At 57.0% G+C, this 17,744-nt stretch overlaps 1 protein-coding gene across 6 annotated transcripts in view; it reads left to right on the forward strand.

Annotated features, from left to right (window-relative positions):
* Nucleotides 1-17,744, forward strand: part of MYT1 (myelin transcription factor 1) — a 68,773-nt gene that overhangs the window by 24,040 nt on the left and 26,989 nt on the right. For all 6 annotated transcript variants that reach the window (XM_070247549.1, XM_070247551.1, XM_070247550.1 and 3 more), the window contains exons 3-9: nucleotides 4,697-4,748; nucleotides 5,761-5,791; nucleotides 11,316-11,378; nucleotides 12,005-12,252; nucleotides 13,515-14,321; nucleotides 16,025-16,159; nucleotides 16,728-16,818. In XM_070247549.1, the coding sequence (XP_070103650.1) occupies nucleotides 4,697-4,748; nucleotides 5,761-5,791; nucleotides 11,316-11,378; nucleotides 12,005-12,252; nucleotides 13,515-14,321; nucleotides 16,025-16,159; nucleotides 16,728-16,818 (1,427 nt within the window). The remainder of the gene's footprint in view (nucleotides 1-4,696; nucleotides 4,749-5,760; nucleotides 5,792-11,315; nucleotides 11,379-12,004; nucleotides 12,253-13,514; nucleotides 14,322-16,024; nucleotides 16,160-16,727; nucleotides 16,819-17,744) is intronic.

A 17,744-nucleotide genomic window follows, 5' to 3' on the forward strand; every position in this document is an offset into this window, starting at 1 on the left:
ATTGTCCTAAGTCCATTCTAATTCTCCAGCTTTGCTAGCTGTTGGAACGCGTTCTGAACAAAATGAAACCTTAACCTATCTCCTCCCCCAGCCCAGGGCTGGGGGTGAATGTTCATGGTGGCCTCAGGAGGCCTGGAAGCCAGTGCAGCTTGAGGCTCAGGCCTCTGTTGAGTCCCTCCTGATGGCTCCTGGGTCTCAGAGACGTTTCTGACTGTTCCCATTCGTCTGGCCGTTCATTCTTACATAATATGAGCCGTGAATGAGGCTGTGCATTCTGCTCTCTGCAGGAGAGACAACGACCTCAACATGAATGGATGAGCTTATTTCAGATGGAGATGTGGACCATGAGGGAGATGAGCAGGCACAGGGTGGAGCCTCAGCCAGGGGGTGGGGGTGGGGGACGGGGGGGGGGCGGGGGGGGGGCGGGGGGGGAGGCAGGGCACAGGCCTGACTACTGAGAGCTGCTGGCTGCCCAGGATGCTCCTTGTTCCCCAGGTCTGGAGTACCTCCCACCCTGAGGCTGTGCTCCCTAAACGTCCACAAGTCTTCACCCGTCCAGCAAGCCTCCCCACACCCACCCAGGCTCCAGAGTCTGAGCAGCACCCTCCCTAAACCCCTTCCCTGTAGTGAAGGACCTGCCCCCTTGGGCACTGAGGATGCCCCGAGGGCCGGGGAGGCAGGGCTGTGTCTGAGGCTGCTTAGGAGCAGGCTTTAGCACGGATTCTATTCTTTGTCGAGCTCTTAGCCATCCATGTAGAAGGGCAGGAACATGACTTAGGGTGGACAGGAGGGAAGCTCTTTAGCCATGAAGGCCAGGGAAGAATTAAGAAGAAAAGAGAGTGAAAGAGGGAGACAAAGGGAGAGAGACAGAAAGAGAGAAAGAAAAAGAAGAAGAAAAGAGAGACAGAGAGAAAGTCAGAGAGACAGAGAGAGACAGAGAGGGAGAGTGGGGATGAGTGGGTGAGCCAGGAAGAGAAAGCAGGGGTGGGGTGGGGTGGAGGAGCACCTCCAGAGGTCACCACAGGAGTCCCTGGACTTGGGTTGGGGGTGGGCAGACCTGGCCTTTGGGGGTAAAGGTCAAGATGTCACAAAGCCTGCTGGGCCTCAGACACCTCATGAGAGATCTCTGACTGGACATTCTTGGCCTTTGAGAGCGAGTCCACCCTCTCTGCTTGGTTACTGGCTGCATGTCTGTGTTCTGAGCGCATTTCTCACGACCACAGCCTCTGTCCAGACAAATCTACAGATTTCAAGGCTGCTACCTGCATTTGCTTTTTGGTCCCCGAGTCTATAAACGTCCAGTTCAGGGAACTGTTCGGTAAGGGTGCTGTGCAGAGGGGTCCGAAAAGGGACTGGTCTTTGTATCATGTCATTGTGAGAACCGTTTGGTTTAATAAGAGCTGACATCATTAATTTTGACTTTAAAATATACAGAACAGAACAACGCAGTAACATCCTTTTGAGTGAGACTACCATTACACGACAGTAATAAAGTGAGTTAAATGGAGGGACGAAGAGACGCTCCTGTCTGGTTAACAGATGTGGCAAAACAGGACATATTTGCCTTTGTAACTTTTTTTCCTCCACATAGTTTCCTACTGAAGACAGAACCACTGACATATTAATCAGGGCGAAAAGGCAGTTTAAGGAGCACGGGGGGCTGTGACACACACTCCTGGTGGCACAATGCAGTTGGCGTTAGAGAAACAGCACAGGCGACGCTCTTGAGAGAGGTCGCTGGCCCACAGTGGGAGGGGGTCGAGTCAGCTGCGATGAGGGGCCCTTTAGTGATCTGTGGGTGGTGCAAAAATAGGGACTTGATTGGTTTGTGCTTGGAACAAGTGAAGGGTTTTAAAAAATAAATCAGTGAAAAGTTGGGATGTGTCTCATTGTCTTTGCATCAGTGAGTGGCTTGTCTTTGTGGTGGGGGCAGAAGGCCCTGGGGGCTGCCAACAAGCCAGGTTTTGTGAGTTGGGTGGTGTGGGGCTGCCCAAGCACCGGTCCTCCATCTGCCACATGGAGCACCGACGTTGAGGCATGAGGACAGCACAGAACCCACCCCTGAAGTGCTCTGACTTCTCCAAGAGGGAAAACGGTGTAACTCGAGTGGGGCTTGTTCCATCACAGCTCTGTCCAGATGCTTCTGGGGCAGCCACCACTGCTAGTTTCAAACAGCTCGGAAATCAAGTTTTCCCTGCTTCCCTGTTGACGTCTCAAGTCATCCGGCTCTTACAAATTCATTCTTGTATTAAAGAGTTAACCCTCATTCTTCCTCCTGTAGTTCAGATTTTCCCTCTTTAAAATCAAAGATACATGCACTGAAGAGAACTTCTCACTTATTGACCATTTGATGCAGATAAATTGCAAATGGAAAGGTGCTCAGCAAACACATACACAGCTGTCAGCTTCGTCAATGGACTTGCGGTTTGCAAGCAGCGCCCATTACGCATCCTTGCAACCCTCTGTATTCTCTGCTCTTTGAATAATTTATCCGCAGGAAACCCAAATTGCCAAGGCACGCTTTAACCTAGCAGAATGCTTGCCAATTTCCTTGGGAAAACTGACAAAAAAAAAAAAAAAAGAGCTGTAGATTGCATTTCAGCTGAAAGCAGGCGCCCGCAATCAGATGCATTAGCCCCATTGTGAGGCCTGCATCGGAAGGCATCGTGCTCGGCTCGGCGCAGACGACATTTGAAGGCTCGTAAATGTAATGAAGTCCCTTTGACACCTGCTCCTCTCTTCACTTTAAATGTGAGCCATTGGTCCATGGGGAACCTCTGCTTTAAAAATAGAAATTATAGCAATTGTCTTACGTGCTATTGGAAGGCTGTAATAAGTACACCGCTTGTAGCACGTGGCTCTGAGCCTGGAGTCAACAGGTTGCATAAATTGCTCCAGGTTTGGATTTTTCTTCCTTAACAAATCCCATAAATCACTGTATGCTAGTGCTGCCCATGGGGAGGTTCACTTTACAAATTTCACCTTCTAGTTGGGGAAACCCTTTTCTCCCTTCCTGGGCCGTAGTTTGGACACTTGTCTCCCGCTGGCATTGGGGCGCGGCAGCCTGCTTCTGCTGCCCTTCCTTCCTGTCTCAGCTTCTTCTTGCCCACTGTCTGGCTTTCCCTTTGACAGCCTTGGTTGTGGCCTGGGTCAGGTGGAACTGCTCCCTTCCTTCCCCTTCATGGGGTCAGGTCATGAGCCCGGCTATGTGGGGGCCTCCTGGGGTGTGTGGGGTGCACCCTGTCAGGCAGAGGTGCCTCCCACCTGGTCTCTCTCCCTCGGACACTTGGAGTGCGTCATGGTTCCTGCTGACCTCCTGCCTTCCAGTCACCTGCCTGCTCAGATTTGTCAGGTGTGACACAGGTGGGGGATTCTATGTGATTACTGTAGCACCTGGGGCTTCTCCCCCTGCCCCAGGCCTGTCTGTGACCCTCGTCCACAGGCTTCACTCTCCTGGGGGTTCTCCTTTGTCTCCCTCATAGGACAATGTGGGTAGCACACCCCATGACAGTTGGTCAGGGGCAGGGAGTGTTCGGGGCATGGGGCACTGATGGGCTCAGTTGGGGTGGCCAGAGGCTGTGTGGGGTCTGGGCTGTATGGGGTGCCTCACCCTTTCCTGGGAGAAGCAACATCCCTGGGGAGGTGGCCTATGGGTTCGGTTCAGATGACCTCTCGGCCTGCATTCCTGCCTTAGCCCGGCTCTCAGCAGAGACTGCTTCCTGCCCCTGGAGCCGTGCCATCTAGCATGGTGGCCACGGGCACTTAGCACATGGCTGGTCAAAGTCAGAGGTGCAGTGAGCCCAGGAGATGGGCAGGGTTTCTAAGAGTTAGCACAAAACAAAATCCCATTCATAATTTTTCATACTGATTGCTGTTGAAGTGATAATGTTTTGGATAGATTGGGCTAAGTATAGTATTAAAATTAACTTCACCTGTTTCTTTTTACATGTACAATGTGGCTATTGGACGGTTTACAATGACATGTGTGACTTGCACTCCAGCCACTGGGCAGTGGTGCCCTGGAGGCCCCTGTGCCTCTGGAACACATGCGTTGGGGGTCCTTTCTCAGTTAGGGATGGTCTGGTCCCTGAGCTCAGGCTGCCTCTCCCTGGGACAGCACATGGTAGAAACTGAGGCTCTCCATCCCTGGATGCTTCGTGGGGGCCCGTTGGAGTCCCAGCTGCCTGTCTCTAACAGGACAACCTTTGTGCCTTGGGGACACTAACTCCCCTGGGAAGCCGGGCTCTGGGGCACTGTGGGGTCAGAGTCTGCAGGGCGACCTGCTCTGGAGCCTTGGCACCTGCTGGCCTGGTGAACAGCTGCTGGTGCTTCTTACTCTCACCAGGAGACTGCGCCTCATGGGACCCCAACTTTACAGATGATCTGGCAGATGGGGCAGGCGTCAGGCCTGCAGCTTCCTCCTCCTTTGCTACCTCCAGGCCAGCGGGAGGGCCAGGAGCAGAAGATGGGGGACAGCCTGGCGCTGGAGGTCTCTGCTCCGAAGCACCTCCCCCTTGCCTGCTGCTCCTGGTCCCAGCCTCTCCCACCCTGTGAGCCTATTGCTTGTCATCCTGTGTCATGGATTCACCTTTATCTGCAAAGCTTGATCCAGAAAATGGCTGGAGGTCCCCACACAGCCCTTGAGGGTGGTTCTGTGCTGTGTTCCTGTTAACATCCTAGTTGTTTTTACTTGCAGATGAGCTTAGAAAATGAGGAAAAGCGAGCTAGGACGCGATCCAAGGCCCGAGGTGAGTGCCGCCTCCCTGCCCCGTGGTGGGGCTGGCCCGGGCAGTCTAAGGCTCAGCTCCAGCCCAGAGTCTGGGGTTCTAAAGCTGTAAATGCCACTTTCCCCAACAGTTTCCTTGGAGAACAGAGACCCCACAGCGCTGAGACCCTGCATACACCTCCCCTATGCTGAGCTCTGGGTCCCAAGGTGTCTAGTAGCCTTGGGCCTCTTCAGCCTCAGGGCTCCTGGCAGGGCTGCTGAGGGGCCTGGGGTCAAGATGAGGAGGCAGAGACAGCTCCAGAATGGGGGAAGTGAAGCTCGGTTAGAAGACCGTTCTGTTTGGAAATGAGAGGCTGCCAGCCCTCCACCACCAGCCTCTTTGCTCCCAGGATGTCAGTCTTGGTGCTGGCAGGCCTGGGAGGGTGTTGGGCTGAGCTGGCAGTGGGTGAGGTGAGAGAGGGCCAATGCCCGGCTTGCTCTGCAAGGACGGAGCCTGACCCCGTGGCTGGCCTCGCCTCCCTGAAACTCAGGGCACGCCGGCCAGGGCTGCGTGTTCCCGTGTGTGGGCAGCCCTCACTGAGTGGCGGAGAACACTGAGCTTCCCAGGCATGCCACTCAGTTGGACCTGCACGTTTTTGCCCCCAGCAGCCTGTCACTGAGGGAGCAGCCACTCAGCCCCTCTGTGCTCTCCAACCAGCTTTATCTGTTGGGTCATGTTTCCTGCCAGAAGCCAACTTCTACCTGTGATTAGAGAAAGAGATACCGTGCTGGCCCCGGGGGCCGGAGAGCCTGCCGTAGGCGAGCGTCTGTCCCACCGTGCAAAACCACTGGCCCTCATGGGAGTGGTCTGGTGTGACCATCAGAGGAGGCGGCTCTCTCTGTTAGACCCTGGAGGATGTTCTGGGAGGTCGGGAAAAGATAGGGTTCAGTTCTCACAGGGATTGCCTCCAGTTTTACTCCATTTGTCCTGTCAGGGCAACGTGTCTTTTTGATTCTGGCTCCCACATGTGCTTCTGTTTCTCTTTCTCCCCCAGCGCCCCCAGAGCCTGCAGGTGCCGATCTCAGGTAAGAACGGCTTCCTGCCAGCACCGAGCATTGCCCGTGCCTGTGACCTCGGCACCCTAAATGTCCCACGCTGGGCACTTCTGACTGACTGACTGCATCCCGAGCCCTTGCTTTCCCTCATGAGGCCCCTCCTCCTCACCATGTGTCCAGCTTCCCTCACCCTGCCCCTGCCTCTCCCATCTCCGTCCTGGTCCCATCACGCAGCCGGCCTCTCAACAGGGGCACAGACGTGCTCACACCTGGTCACCACCAGGACCTATCGCCATGGGCTGCAGCCAGCAACACGGGGCTGTGTTAGTGGGCTCTCACAAATGCTTCTGGGTCAGATGGTCTGAGGTCCCATTCAGCCAGAGATGAGGGCACAGGCCGTTCCATGTCCCGAGTCGTCCGCTGACTCAAGATGCAGATCTTGCATTTGCTGAGCTCGGTGACTTCCAGATTCTAGGTCACATCCCACAGGGACAAGTGTCTTGAGAAGGAGGGAGGATAGCCTGAGGCAGCGATTTGCTGGGTCGGAGCAGGAGGGGCCAGGCTCTCCTTCTTGGGGGCAGGCTTGCACGCTTGCTGGCTTCTGTCCTGGGCTTGGCCAAAGCCTTCTTGCGTGGAGGGAGAAAGCCACTGTGTGCTGGCCATGTGTCGGGGCTGTCCCAGCACTGCTCACACAGCCTTCGTCTTGCTCAGAGCTCTGATGAATGGTGTCCGGTAACCGGCAAAGAAAACTGCCCCTGGTTTCCCCCTTTTTCTAAGGAGGGTAGTGCCAATGCGTCCTGGCTCAAAACACTAGATAAGGAAGGCAGGTGGTGCTTGTCAAGGGTCCACAGTGCCAGGTGGGCACTGGGCACCCCATTTAATTTTCACAAATTCCTTGTGAGACAGGGTCAGACTTGAACTGCAGCTGAGACAACATGCCCCAGGCTCTTCCTTGAGGAGATGAAGGCGCTCCTTCCTCGTAGCAGCTCTGGTGCTGAGGACACCAAGACGCCCGGCACCCAGCACCCAGGGCGGCAGATTGGGGGGTCAGTAAGCGGCTCCGCCCATACTGAGTCAGGAGTGACGCGCTCATCTCGATGGAGGTTTCCGTGAGCTTCCAGCTCCCGGATGGAGACAAATACAACCTTCTAGTTACTGAGGGTCAATGCTATTCTTTCTCTGCTACCTCTGCCACCAGGTTAGCACAGCTCACTCCACATAATTGCCTGGTTCCAGGCCATCGGCCGCTTCTTAATTCCTAGGGATAAAGATTCTCGCTAAACTGTGAACAAATCTGGGGCCAGCACTATCTTATTCTTCACCAGATGTAGAACGGATGGCTCTTGACAATCAGGAAAACAAGAGGGCCTCAAAGTGCCCGGTGCCTCCAACGTTTGAGGCTGTGACTTGGAGGCAGAAGGGGAGGGGATATGGGAGGGTGATGCTCAGATCCCCAGGCCTGTGGCAGGCTCTGCAATGGCTGCACCGTCCAGTCTTGATCTCAGGGATTCTCATGGGAGCACTCCCTGGTGGTGTTATAACCCATTTGTGAAATGGGGAAACTAAGACTCAGAGAGTTTAAGTTTATCCAACCAGAAGAGCTGAATCACATAATCTACTGCTCCAGTCCTGGGCCACAGGGTGGGAGGGGTGAGGGTGCAATGACAGCCAAACCGGGTGCCTATCAGCTCCACAGAGTGTGCTTTGCCTGAGCACGGAGTCAGCTCCCTGCAGGGAGGTGCCTTCTGATGGGCTGGACCACTGGAGAAGACAGCATGTGATGCTCAGAGGGGCCAGGGAGCACAGGGTGGAGAGAGTGCTTCCAGGAGGAGGTGCTACTTCCCCTGGGCCATGTGACACTCACCTGGGGACATCTTGGGGACAATGAGATGGAGAAGGCTGAGCACAGGACTCAGGGAGGCTCCAGGTTTTGGTAACAGATGAAGTTACGGGGGACATTGAAGATGCAAACCTGAAAGACTAGGCGTTCTCTGGTAACTTTGAAGCAGCGGAAGCAGAAGTGACTTTCAAAACAGATTTGTTCTGAAATATTCTGAGAGAGGCCCTAGCCAGTGGAAGTGAGGGGACTGTGTGGGCATCTGGATTTTGTCCTCCTTCATTACTCTTGTGGTCTCAGCTTATTCACTTAGTAATTTACTTAGTGAGACTCATACTTTTTTAATGGAGAAACTAAGGACAAATGCATTGACATTTAATGTTCTAGCAACAATGCCTTCAGCAATTCTTCAAGCTTCTGAGAATGGATGCTTAGAGTAAAGTGGAACAGACTGTGTCAGGCCAATCGCACAAACTCTGCATAGAAGGTGTCGTTTATTCCTGTGTGCACAACCGCTTGTTGGCCACGAGCTACAAGAGGGGATGTGATCCGTGCTGTGCTCATGGCTCACACTCTGTGCACGTTGGCCGTTGTGGGCATGTTTTCACACAGGAGTGGGCAGATACTTTAAGCCAGGTCTTCGTCCTCTTCCAGCACACGACAGACTGAGGTCAGACAGACAAGATCCCTGTCCTGGTGGGGCTGACACTGTGGGTGCCAGCACAGGGCGAGCGACCCACAGAGAAGACTCCCCCACGATGTCAGATAAACTCCTGCGGAGTCACTTGAAGCAGGGACCAAGTTATGGTGGAGCTGCACGGTACAGGCTTTGCTCTGTGGATGAGGGACTTACACCCCATTGTCCCAGAACTCCACAGCCCACCCCCTGCCCAGCTTGTCCCTTCCCCAGATCAAGCAGAACCCCCAGGAAGCCACTTGTTCTCTGGGCAGGGGCAGGTGTTGTGAGGCGAGCTGAGGAGAGGATTGGCCTGGAAGAAGCAGGATCTTAGCTGCCCACTTTGAGTTTCACTGTGCCCTGAATTTAACACCCAGTGCCCAGGAGAAAACAAACAAAGCTGGTGGTTTTTCCCTTTGCACCAGTGATGAATCAACAGACACTTCCACTTGTGTTTTAGTCTGGGCCCATCTGCTGTCATACCACCTCAAAGTGGCTCTGCTGGTGACGTTGGTTAGGCAGGAGGGTGGGGTACCAGCCCCCTCTGCAGATGGAAGTGGCTGGACCCCTTTTGGAGCACCTTTGGGGCCACCTCCAAGTTCTGGGAGAGACCTCTGTCTGTCACACCTGCATCCTGGTTCTCTCCCAGCCCGTCTGTCCTCACCTGAGGGCCTTCTCCTTGAGCCACTGGCTGGCTCCCACGTAGGGGACAGATGAGAGTGGGGGTCCTCTACCTGCCTCCAGTCCCCTCCAGGGGCGGTGGCCGGAGCATAGGGCTTCAGCTTCCCCTGACACCTATCATTTATGTTTGGATCTCTTGGAGCGGTCCCCAGGAGCCTGCTCAGTGCACCATGAGCAGCCCTCGGAGAGCCCCCTGCCCATCTCCCTGGCCCTGCCACATGCAGGGAGCCTCGCCTGGGGCCCGGAGTGTGGGTGTTTGGGTCTGCCTCTCCGCTTGTGCTGACGAGAGCCTCCTGAGGCTGCTCTTCCTCATGTTCCCCGGCCCAAGCATACGAAGCCGTTGGTGAACCCCGCACTGGGGGTGCTCGTGGGGGAGCCGCATGACCGTGAGGCAGAGGCTGCTGTCATGTCGCCTCTGTTGGATGTTCCCTTGGCTGCCATGTGGGGAGCCAGGGTCTGGGGGCTTCCAGCTTCTTCTCCTAGAGTGGCCCTCGCCAGCTCCACACACACGGACTCAGCCTGTCCCACCGCCCTCTGAGTCGGGGCCTGGGGTGCCGCCCTCCCTCTGGGCTGGAGGCCAAGACCCTTCTGAACTGGAGGGTGGAGGTGGCTTGGAGCAGGTGACATGTTCGAGGGCAGTGCCAGTGCCCGCAGGCCTCCACAGCAGCTGTCACCTAATTGCCTGATTAACTCAGTGATTAATCAGCTAATTGGGGTCTCAGCTTCGAATCTCCAACAACAAGGAGCTCTTGTGAAAAGTCTCAAAGCTAGTTCTTGAGAGAGTGAAAGCAAATGTGGGGCATAGATTTTAGAACAGACGGGCTGGGGGCAGCGGCAACTCCTCTCTGTCTGGGAAGGAAATCCACAGCAAATGTGGCCCATCCTCCCTTCCCCCTTGTTCCCTCTCTGCTTTCTTTTCTTCTTTTCAAACACAATGCAAATCACACTGAGACCAGCCAGCAGGGAGGGCTGCAGGCAGTGTCCCCATCAGAGACCCCAGCTCCCCAGAGGCCGCTGCTGTGTTTGGGGGTGTGAGGCTCTGCCTCCACAGACTGCTCTGTTCTCCCTGACTGGTCAGTGGGTGTGGCCTGCATGGTCAGCTGGGCCCCACAGTCATCTGCGGTCAGGCCCTTGATCAATCAAATTAGAAACCACTGGGGGAGTCTGGACAGAAGTCAGGGGTGGTGCCACTTCTGGGTCCCAGGAGCCTCGAGGTTGGTGGGCCTGCACCGTCCTCCCTTCACAGGCTCTGAGAAGCCTGATCCGAGGTGGGGAGCTCAGACCCCATGACGTCGATCCTGTTAGAATCAAGGTCTTCCCATCATGGGCAGGACCGCCTGGGCCACACCCTCCGAGGAGGAGCTCAAGCCCCCTTCAGGTGGCCTCTGGAGGGCCCTCCACTTCGCTAGCTGTCAGTTGGCTGCTCCATAATACAGAGTCATGGCAGCTCCTTGCAGTCCTTGGTCCGTGGATGTGCCTAGCCTCACACGCCACGCTGGCTCTGTTGCCCTGGGGAGCCGACTCCTGGGGAAGTGGGTTGGGTGGTGTGGTTTGCATCCTTGATGAGAGGTTTCCAGAGTTTCCCATGGTTTGTTTCTGTGGGGAGATGGATGATGGTGGAGGGTGAGGAGCTCCTGGGGGTCTTGCCTCTGTCGCATGCTGGACCTGGGGTGGGCGCTGCAAGAGGCTCTGTGTTACCCCCACTGAGGTCTCACGGGCAGCTCCTGGGTCCTCGGCCGTCCTGGCTTTGCCTCCCTGGATGGGAAGCTGGGACCCACACCAGCTTTCAGGTTCTGGAGTGGGGTCTTCGCTGCCATGTTGCACCCGCCTCCAGCTGGAGACCTCTGGCTCAGGCCCAGCCTGTGTGTTTGCAGTTGCTCCTGCCTGGTGGTGCCGGCTCCACTTGCAGGCGAAAGGCTGCAGGTCTCAAAGAGCCGGTGACAGCTGTGGGGAGTCCCAGTGTTCGTGCTTTGCTATTGGGCCAGCCTCAGATGCTGGTCTGAGAGGGTCTCATTTCCCAGCCCCTGGAAGTCTGGTGGCAGTTTACGTGCAGTGGGAAAGACCTATTCCAGAAAAAAGGAAGCCATCCAGGAGAGGCTAGTGTTGGAAGTCTTGATCTCATAATACAGATCTTTAATTAAACACACTTATAAAATTGTAATAAGGCATTCATTTATTTAAATGGGGTGAGTTGTTTCATTAATTTTTAGCAAACTGCGAGCAGCCACTCTGAGATGCACTATTTGGAGATAATCTTTTGCTCCCCAGGGTGAGGGAGTGGGGTGGGCCCAGAGACTCCGACCCTCCCCATGCCGGGAGGGGCCCTGTCCTGGAGTGATGGCTCCTGCTTGTCTCCTCAGCTGCCCCACCCCAGGATGCACGGGCTCGGGACACGTCCGGGGCAAGTACTCCAGGCACCGCAGGTAAGGAGGGGGCCTCGCCCAGGTTCCTGGGAAAGAGGTTGCGCTGCCAGGGTGCTGGAGCCCCTTTCCCACTCTGAGCCCTTTCGTGGATCTAGAACCTTCCATCTCTGCCCGAGGCTGCGTAAAGGCAGTGTGCTCCCATTCGACCCTGTCCCTGTGTGGGAGAGCTCAGAGCAGACCTGGTGCACACTGGGGTGACCAGAGTGAGGTGCCACCTGATTGTCACTGTTGTCACCCTGTGGGTCACTTGACCTCAGGCGCCCACCACTGCAGCGCCAGGTTCAGAGGATGGGAGAGGGTGTGGGGATCTGGAGGTGGAGGTAGGAGCCCGGGCACTGCTTGGTGGGAGGAGGTGGCCAGTGTGACGAGGCCAGGCCTCGTGGAGGGAGCCGCTCCGTGTGGATGGCCCAGTGGGGTTAGGTCCTCCTGCTTTCCAGAGAAGCAGGAAATGCAGTCTGAAGCACAGTTAGGAGCTTTTCAGTTAATGTGAGTTTTAAGCACATCAGCCGGCCAGTCGTTGGGCTGAGGGCAGCGATGAGATGCAGAGGGAAAGTGGCGTAGAGGGTGAAGGCGGAGGGCCCTGGGTATCGACTGCCACGGTGGCCCGAACCCGCTCCTTCCCCCAGTTTGCAGAGCTGCCCTCTGGCCAAGAAGAGGAAGCTGGAGGGCGCGGAGGCCGAGCACCTGGTGTCCAAGCGGAAGTCACACCCCCTGAAGCTGGCTCTGGACGAGGGCTACGGCGTGGACAGCGACGGCAGCGAGGATGCTGAGGTGAAGGACGCCTCTGTGTCGGATGAATCAGAAGGAACTCCGGAGGAGGATGAGGCTGAGATGTCAGAACAGGAGGAGATTCATCGCCCTGAGCCAGCTGAAGGTGCTTTGTTGCTCTTTCTCCTCGAATAAAGGGAGCTTAGTGTGGCCCTGGAGGCACGCAGCCTGTGGATGGGGGGTGGGCGTCTGAGCGAGTGAAAGGGCCGCCGAGAAAGCCCTTCCTGAAAACAAGGCAGGCTTGTCCCTGACGTTTGCTGAGGCTTCCTGGAGAGGATCTGGCACAGGGAGTCTGGGGCCCGTGGGGGCATCTGAGAGTGAACACTGCGTGTGTAATTGTGGATGTGTATCTGCACACGTGTGAGAGAGAGATGTGCAGATGGACATGGGCTGTCTGTCTGTGCGTGGGAATCTCAGACAGACCCTGCCCCACCTGGCTCTTGGGGAGAGCCACTCGGGGCACGGTGGAGACTGTAAGGGGGTGCCCTGTGAAGCCAAGAGGGGGAACTGAGGGGCTCTCCCTGCTTGCACTTTCTTCCCCGTGGGGCACCCAGGCCTTGGCAGGTGCTGGTATGAAGGTGGCCCCAGGCCCTGGAGGGAAGCATGTGTCCTCAAGAGCCCCCACAGACTGAAGTCCTGAGGGTGGGAGCAAGGCGGAGGCACAAACTCCCCAACACCCCCAGCTTCTGGCGCCTTCTGACCTTGCAAGGTCTGAGATGGATTTTTATTTTATTTTGGAGCCAATCCAGGGAGAGTCCTCACACCCACCTCCCCCCTGGGGTTCTGGCTGTGCCTGAAGTGGTGGCCCTGTGGACTCCAGGTAGAAGGGGCTGGCTCGCCTGCTTTCTCATAAAGGAGGGAGTTTGGGGTTTGGGCATCAGCCCTGGCTCACTGCCCTGCTGGAGTGGGAATCCTTGTCGATGATCCCACAGGGTCTGCATGTGGTGAGCCCCCACTATATCTTAGTCATGGTGGTAATAAGATTTAAATTTGGGTCCTTTAAAAATATAAATTTTTTTACTACTTTTCAATTATGAAACAACTATTAATAGTCTGATATATTCTTTAAGCTCCATTTCATGAAATGCAGGTTTACCTGATTGGAAAAAGTACCCATAACGGGGAGGATAGTAATCAAAAATATCAGAGTAATTCTCAGCTTCAAAAATACAGTAGCGGTTACTCCATGCTCCTCCTAAAATAAGTTCACTGTGCTCTCCAGATCTGGGCAGAGGGCTGACACCAACGACCCAACCCAGTCCCCACTTCCAGGGTTCCGCGCTCCCCAGGCTGCGCAGGGCAGGTGGAGGGACCAGAGGCCCGGAGACCCACACGCCCCTCCCACATGGCCTTTCTGACTCTGTGCAGGAAGGAGCCCCGTCAAGTCTCATTTCGGATCCAACCCCGTCAGCAGCTCCATGGGCTCCTCCAAGGGCAGCTACAGCAGCTATCAGGAAATCATTGCAACTTCTCTCCTAAACTTGGGCCAAATAGCTGAAGAGACCCTGGTCGGGGAGGACTCTGGCCAGGTGGCCAAGGCAGGCCCCAGCATTGTGCACCTGGTTCAGGAGGAGCCTGAGGAAGGAGCTACCAGCGACGAGGGGGAAAAGGACGTCTTCATTCAGCCAGAGGACGCGGAGGAAGTCATTGAAGTCACCAGTGAGCGCCCCCAGGAGCTGTGTCCCCAGTCCCTGGAGGCCGTGGCCAGCGAGGAGTCTAGCCAGCGGCAAGTCAGCCTGGGTCATGAGGATGAAGAGGAGGAGGAGGAGGATGAAGATGAGGAGGAGGAAGAGGAGGAAGAGGACGAGGACGATGAGGATGACGAGGACGATGAGGAGGAGGCTGCTCCCGAGCTGATCTGCCCGGAGGATGCCTCCCCTCAGAAGGCCCCCAAGCCTGAGTACTCTGTCACGGTGGAGGTGCACTCTGACGACGGCAAGGATGAGGACTCGCGCTCCCAGAAGTCCACGGTCACGGACGAGTCGGAGATGTATGACGTGATGACCCGCGGGAACCTGGGCCTCCTGGAACAAGCCATTGCCCTGAAGGCTGAGCAAGTGAGAGCCGTCTGCGACCCAGGCTGCCCGCCTGTTGAGCAGGGCCAGTTGGGCCCTGGCGAGCAAGGGAAGGTGGCAAGGCCCTTGGATGCTGCGAGGAAGAGCTATTGCAGCAAAGGTAGGGGCCACACCTGCTCTCTGCCGTCCTCCAGGGACAGGGGCCCTCACAGGCTGGGGGGCAGCGGATGGATGCAGACAGGGGCCAACGCAGACACTGAGGAAACGGGCTTATACTGAACACGTAGGGTGATCCCGAGAGACACAGCTAAGGAGGTGAGAGGGACGGCAAGCTGGCCCCAGAGCCTCTGAAACAGCTGGGGGATGCGCCTGGGTCATGGGGAGGCCTAAACGAGCTGTAGCTCTGGGTACCCCTTAGCTGGTAGGTAGGTGGGGGCACAGGGCGCAGAATTTCTGGGAACACTCTCTCATATCAGACAGGGGGCAGATTTTGAGGGACACAGCTGAGGGGACATAGATGGGACATTATTTCAACCTGGAGGACAGCTTTCAGGAGACACCCTTTCAGGGTGGTACAGACTTGGGGGACAGCTGTTTAGGGGCTCAGATTCAGGCCATCACAGGCCTTGAAGGGATGTGGACACAGGGAGACCCAGGTGATGGTGACACGGGTTTAGGACAGGTGTCGGGGCCTGTGTGGGTGTCAGTTTGTGGGTGGCAGCCCTGGGGCCCATAGGCCAGGGCAGACATTGGTGGGACACTGTTGGGGACACATGGGGGACACAGATAGAGTGACAGCCCCAGTCTCAGGTTTGGGGACTCAGACATGTGGGACAGACATTAGGGGACCCAGATGCAGGGTGTCCTGCCTTTAAGGATACAGTTGAGGGCATAGACCCAGGGGACAGAGTCTCAGGGTGAGGCAGGGGGCTCAGCAGGAGCACTGAACAGTGCTGAGTCAGCCACTTGCTGTGGGAGAGACAGTGGAACTGGCTTTAAGGGGCTAACACTGAGGCACAGATGGGCGAGCATGGGACAGAGGCTGGGCGGCAGTGTTAGGAAGCTCAGGAAGCGTGGAGGAAGGCTAGTGAGCCCACAGGGCACCTCTGCCTGCCTGGTGGGGGGCAGCCCAGCTTCCTGCCCATTTGGACTCGAGAAGTGGAGCTGGGGCCCCACCCTCCCTGGTGGGGGTTCTGACGTGACTGTGACTTCTGCATACTCCCAAGGGGACGGCTCCCTCCTGGAGTTTCTCTGGGATGTTGGCTCTGCCCTGGGGATCATCCACATCCTGACAGGTTTCCCCTCTGGCCCCCACACACAGTAGTGCCCTCCCTGGGCCCACAGAGGCTAGACGAGGTCAGTGATTGAGATTGGGTGTAAGTTCCTGCCCAGGCATTTATCAGTCATGTGATTTCGGTGAGTTACTTAATGTCTTGTCCTCCTCATTTTGTCAAGTCCAAAGGACAGGTCCTGGAAGGGCCCTTGTCACATACCTTCAACTCTGTGCAGAGGCCAGAGCTCGGGTTATGGGAGCTCGTGGAGGCATGGCCCTCACATGGAAGCCCGTGGGCGATGTGTGATGCCAGCAGGAAAGAGGACACCAGCCTCAAGCTGAGTCGTCCTCTTCAGGACGCTGCGCGTCCTGCTCCTTGGGGCCGTTTCTCGGGGCTCCTTCATGTAGACAGCTCATGTGGACCAGTCTCTTCAGGATCGCCTCATTGTCCAGCCCCTCGTCCCTCTCGGGCTCTGGGGCAGCCTGGCCACTGTCCTCTCTGGACAGCCAGGGTGAAGGGTCACAAGCTGTCCCGTCCCTCCTGGCCCACTTCCTGGCTGCCCTCTCACTGACGCGTCTTGTGTGTTTAGATCCCTCAAGAGCTGAGAAGCGTGAGATCAAGTGCCCCACGCCGGGCTGCGACGGCACTGGCCACGTCACCGGGCTGTACCCTCACCACCGCAGCCTGTCTGGCTGCCCCCACAAGGACAGGATTCCCCCGGAGAGTGAGTGGCTCTGCGCGACCCAGGCTGTCTCTGGGGTTTGGATGGCGTCCCCAGGGAGGAGTGCCACCCGGGGCCCTATCCCTTTGGATTGGCACTGCCCAGATGCCCACACTGGAACCCTGTGAGGCTGGGGATGTGGAGTCTGCCCATTATCCACCTCGAGGTGGCAGCCTAGGTCAGGGCCCCAGGAGACTGCCACAGACACAGGCACATGGAGGGGAACCGGGGTCAGCAAGCTGGGGAGGGGCCCACCATCTGTGCTCTGGAGACTCAGGAGGAAAAGGCCTGTCCTTACTTCTAGGCTAGAGGCAGTAATTGTGAACATTAGGTTCAGAGGAGTGAATCACAGAACTAGAAGTTTTAGAGCTGAGTTGGTTTCTTCCCCATGGAGGCAGGGGGCCCTGTGGGAGGGGGTGCCTTGACTGGGCTGAAGCTTGGGGGCCGGAGCTGCCCTGGGTTGCTGCTTGGAGCTGCCGTGTCCCCACCCCGAGAACTGCGGCCTTCAGCTGGGGCTCCTGTATCCTCCTTGGCTGTGCTCACCGTCTCTCCCTCCCTGGTTCTCTCACAGTCTTGGCCATGCACGAGAACGTGCTGAAGTGCCCCACTCCTGGCTGTACGGGCCAGGGCCATGTGAACAGCAACCGCAACACACACAGAAGGTACTTGGGCTGAGCTGGGCGTGGTGAGGGCCGTGCAGGGGTCGTGCGGGGGTGGGCTGGGCCCGCTGTGTGTGCCTGGCCTGGACAGGGCTCGGGCCTGCCACGTCTCCCTGTGTGCTGCCCCTTGGGGATGGTACAAGGTCAGGGCAGACCTTCGGGGGTGGGCAGAGCTGCACCTGGAAGTGTGGTCACCTGGTGGTGTTGCCTTCTGTGCCACTGCAAATGGGGATCCTGAGAGACGGGAGGGCGGCTGGAGGAATGGATGTGCACTGGTGTGGAGGCCTATTGCCCACAGTGAGAGCTATGGAGGCTGTGTCCTGCCAATACTGGGGAACCCCTGCATGCCAGCTCTGGCTCGTGCAGGACCTAGCAGGCTAGGACCGAGCTTTGGCTGCCCTGTGGGTGTGCCGAGACCCCGGCAGAAACAAGGCTCTGGGGTGCACTTGAAGTTGGTTGTCTGTGTCCTCCTTGGCGAGAGGCGGCCCGTCCCCAACCCTTGCCTGGAGAGCTGTGGGCGGCCTGGCCACAGGGGGACGCGCCCTATCCAGCGGTACACTCAGCTGAGAGGACTGTGAGCTTCCGAGGCCGCTTCACTAAGAGGCTAAACTTCTCAGTGGAGCACGGCTGATGCAGCTTGGCTTTTGACAGACAGAGCCGCCCATGGTGTCTCTGGCTGAGTGCTTTCCTTGGTAGGACCTGCACCCTCCTGGGGTGACCCGGTGGTCCACATCCTCCAGGGTGGGCACCCAGGTCGTGGCCCAAGTCGGCTGACTGAACCTGAGCCGGAGACAGGTCCAGAAGGTGGCTCTGGCTGGTGGGGAGGGGAGGGAAGGAAGGGGCGAGGTGGAACCATGGCCCAGACCCACTCAGAGGAGGTGCTTTGCTCAGAGCTTTGAAGGCCTTTAAGATGTATTTTGTCCTCGTGT

This window comes from Equus caballus, chromosome 22 (assembly GCF_041296265.1).
Source record: "Equus caballus isolate H_3958 breed thoroughbred chromosome 22, TB-T2T, whole genome shotgun sequence".
NCBI classification, from domain to species: Eukaryota; Metazoa; Chordata; class Mammalia; order Perissodactyla; family Equidae; genus Equus; species Equus caballus.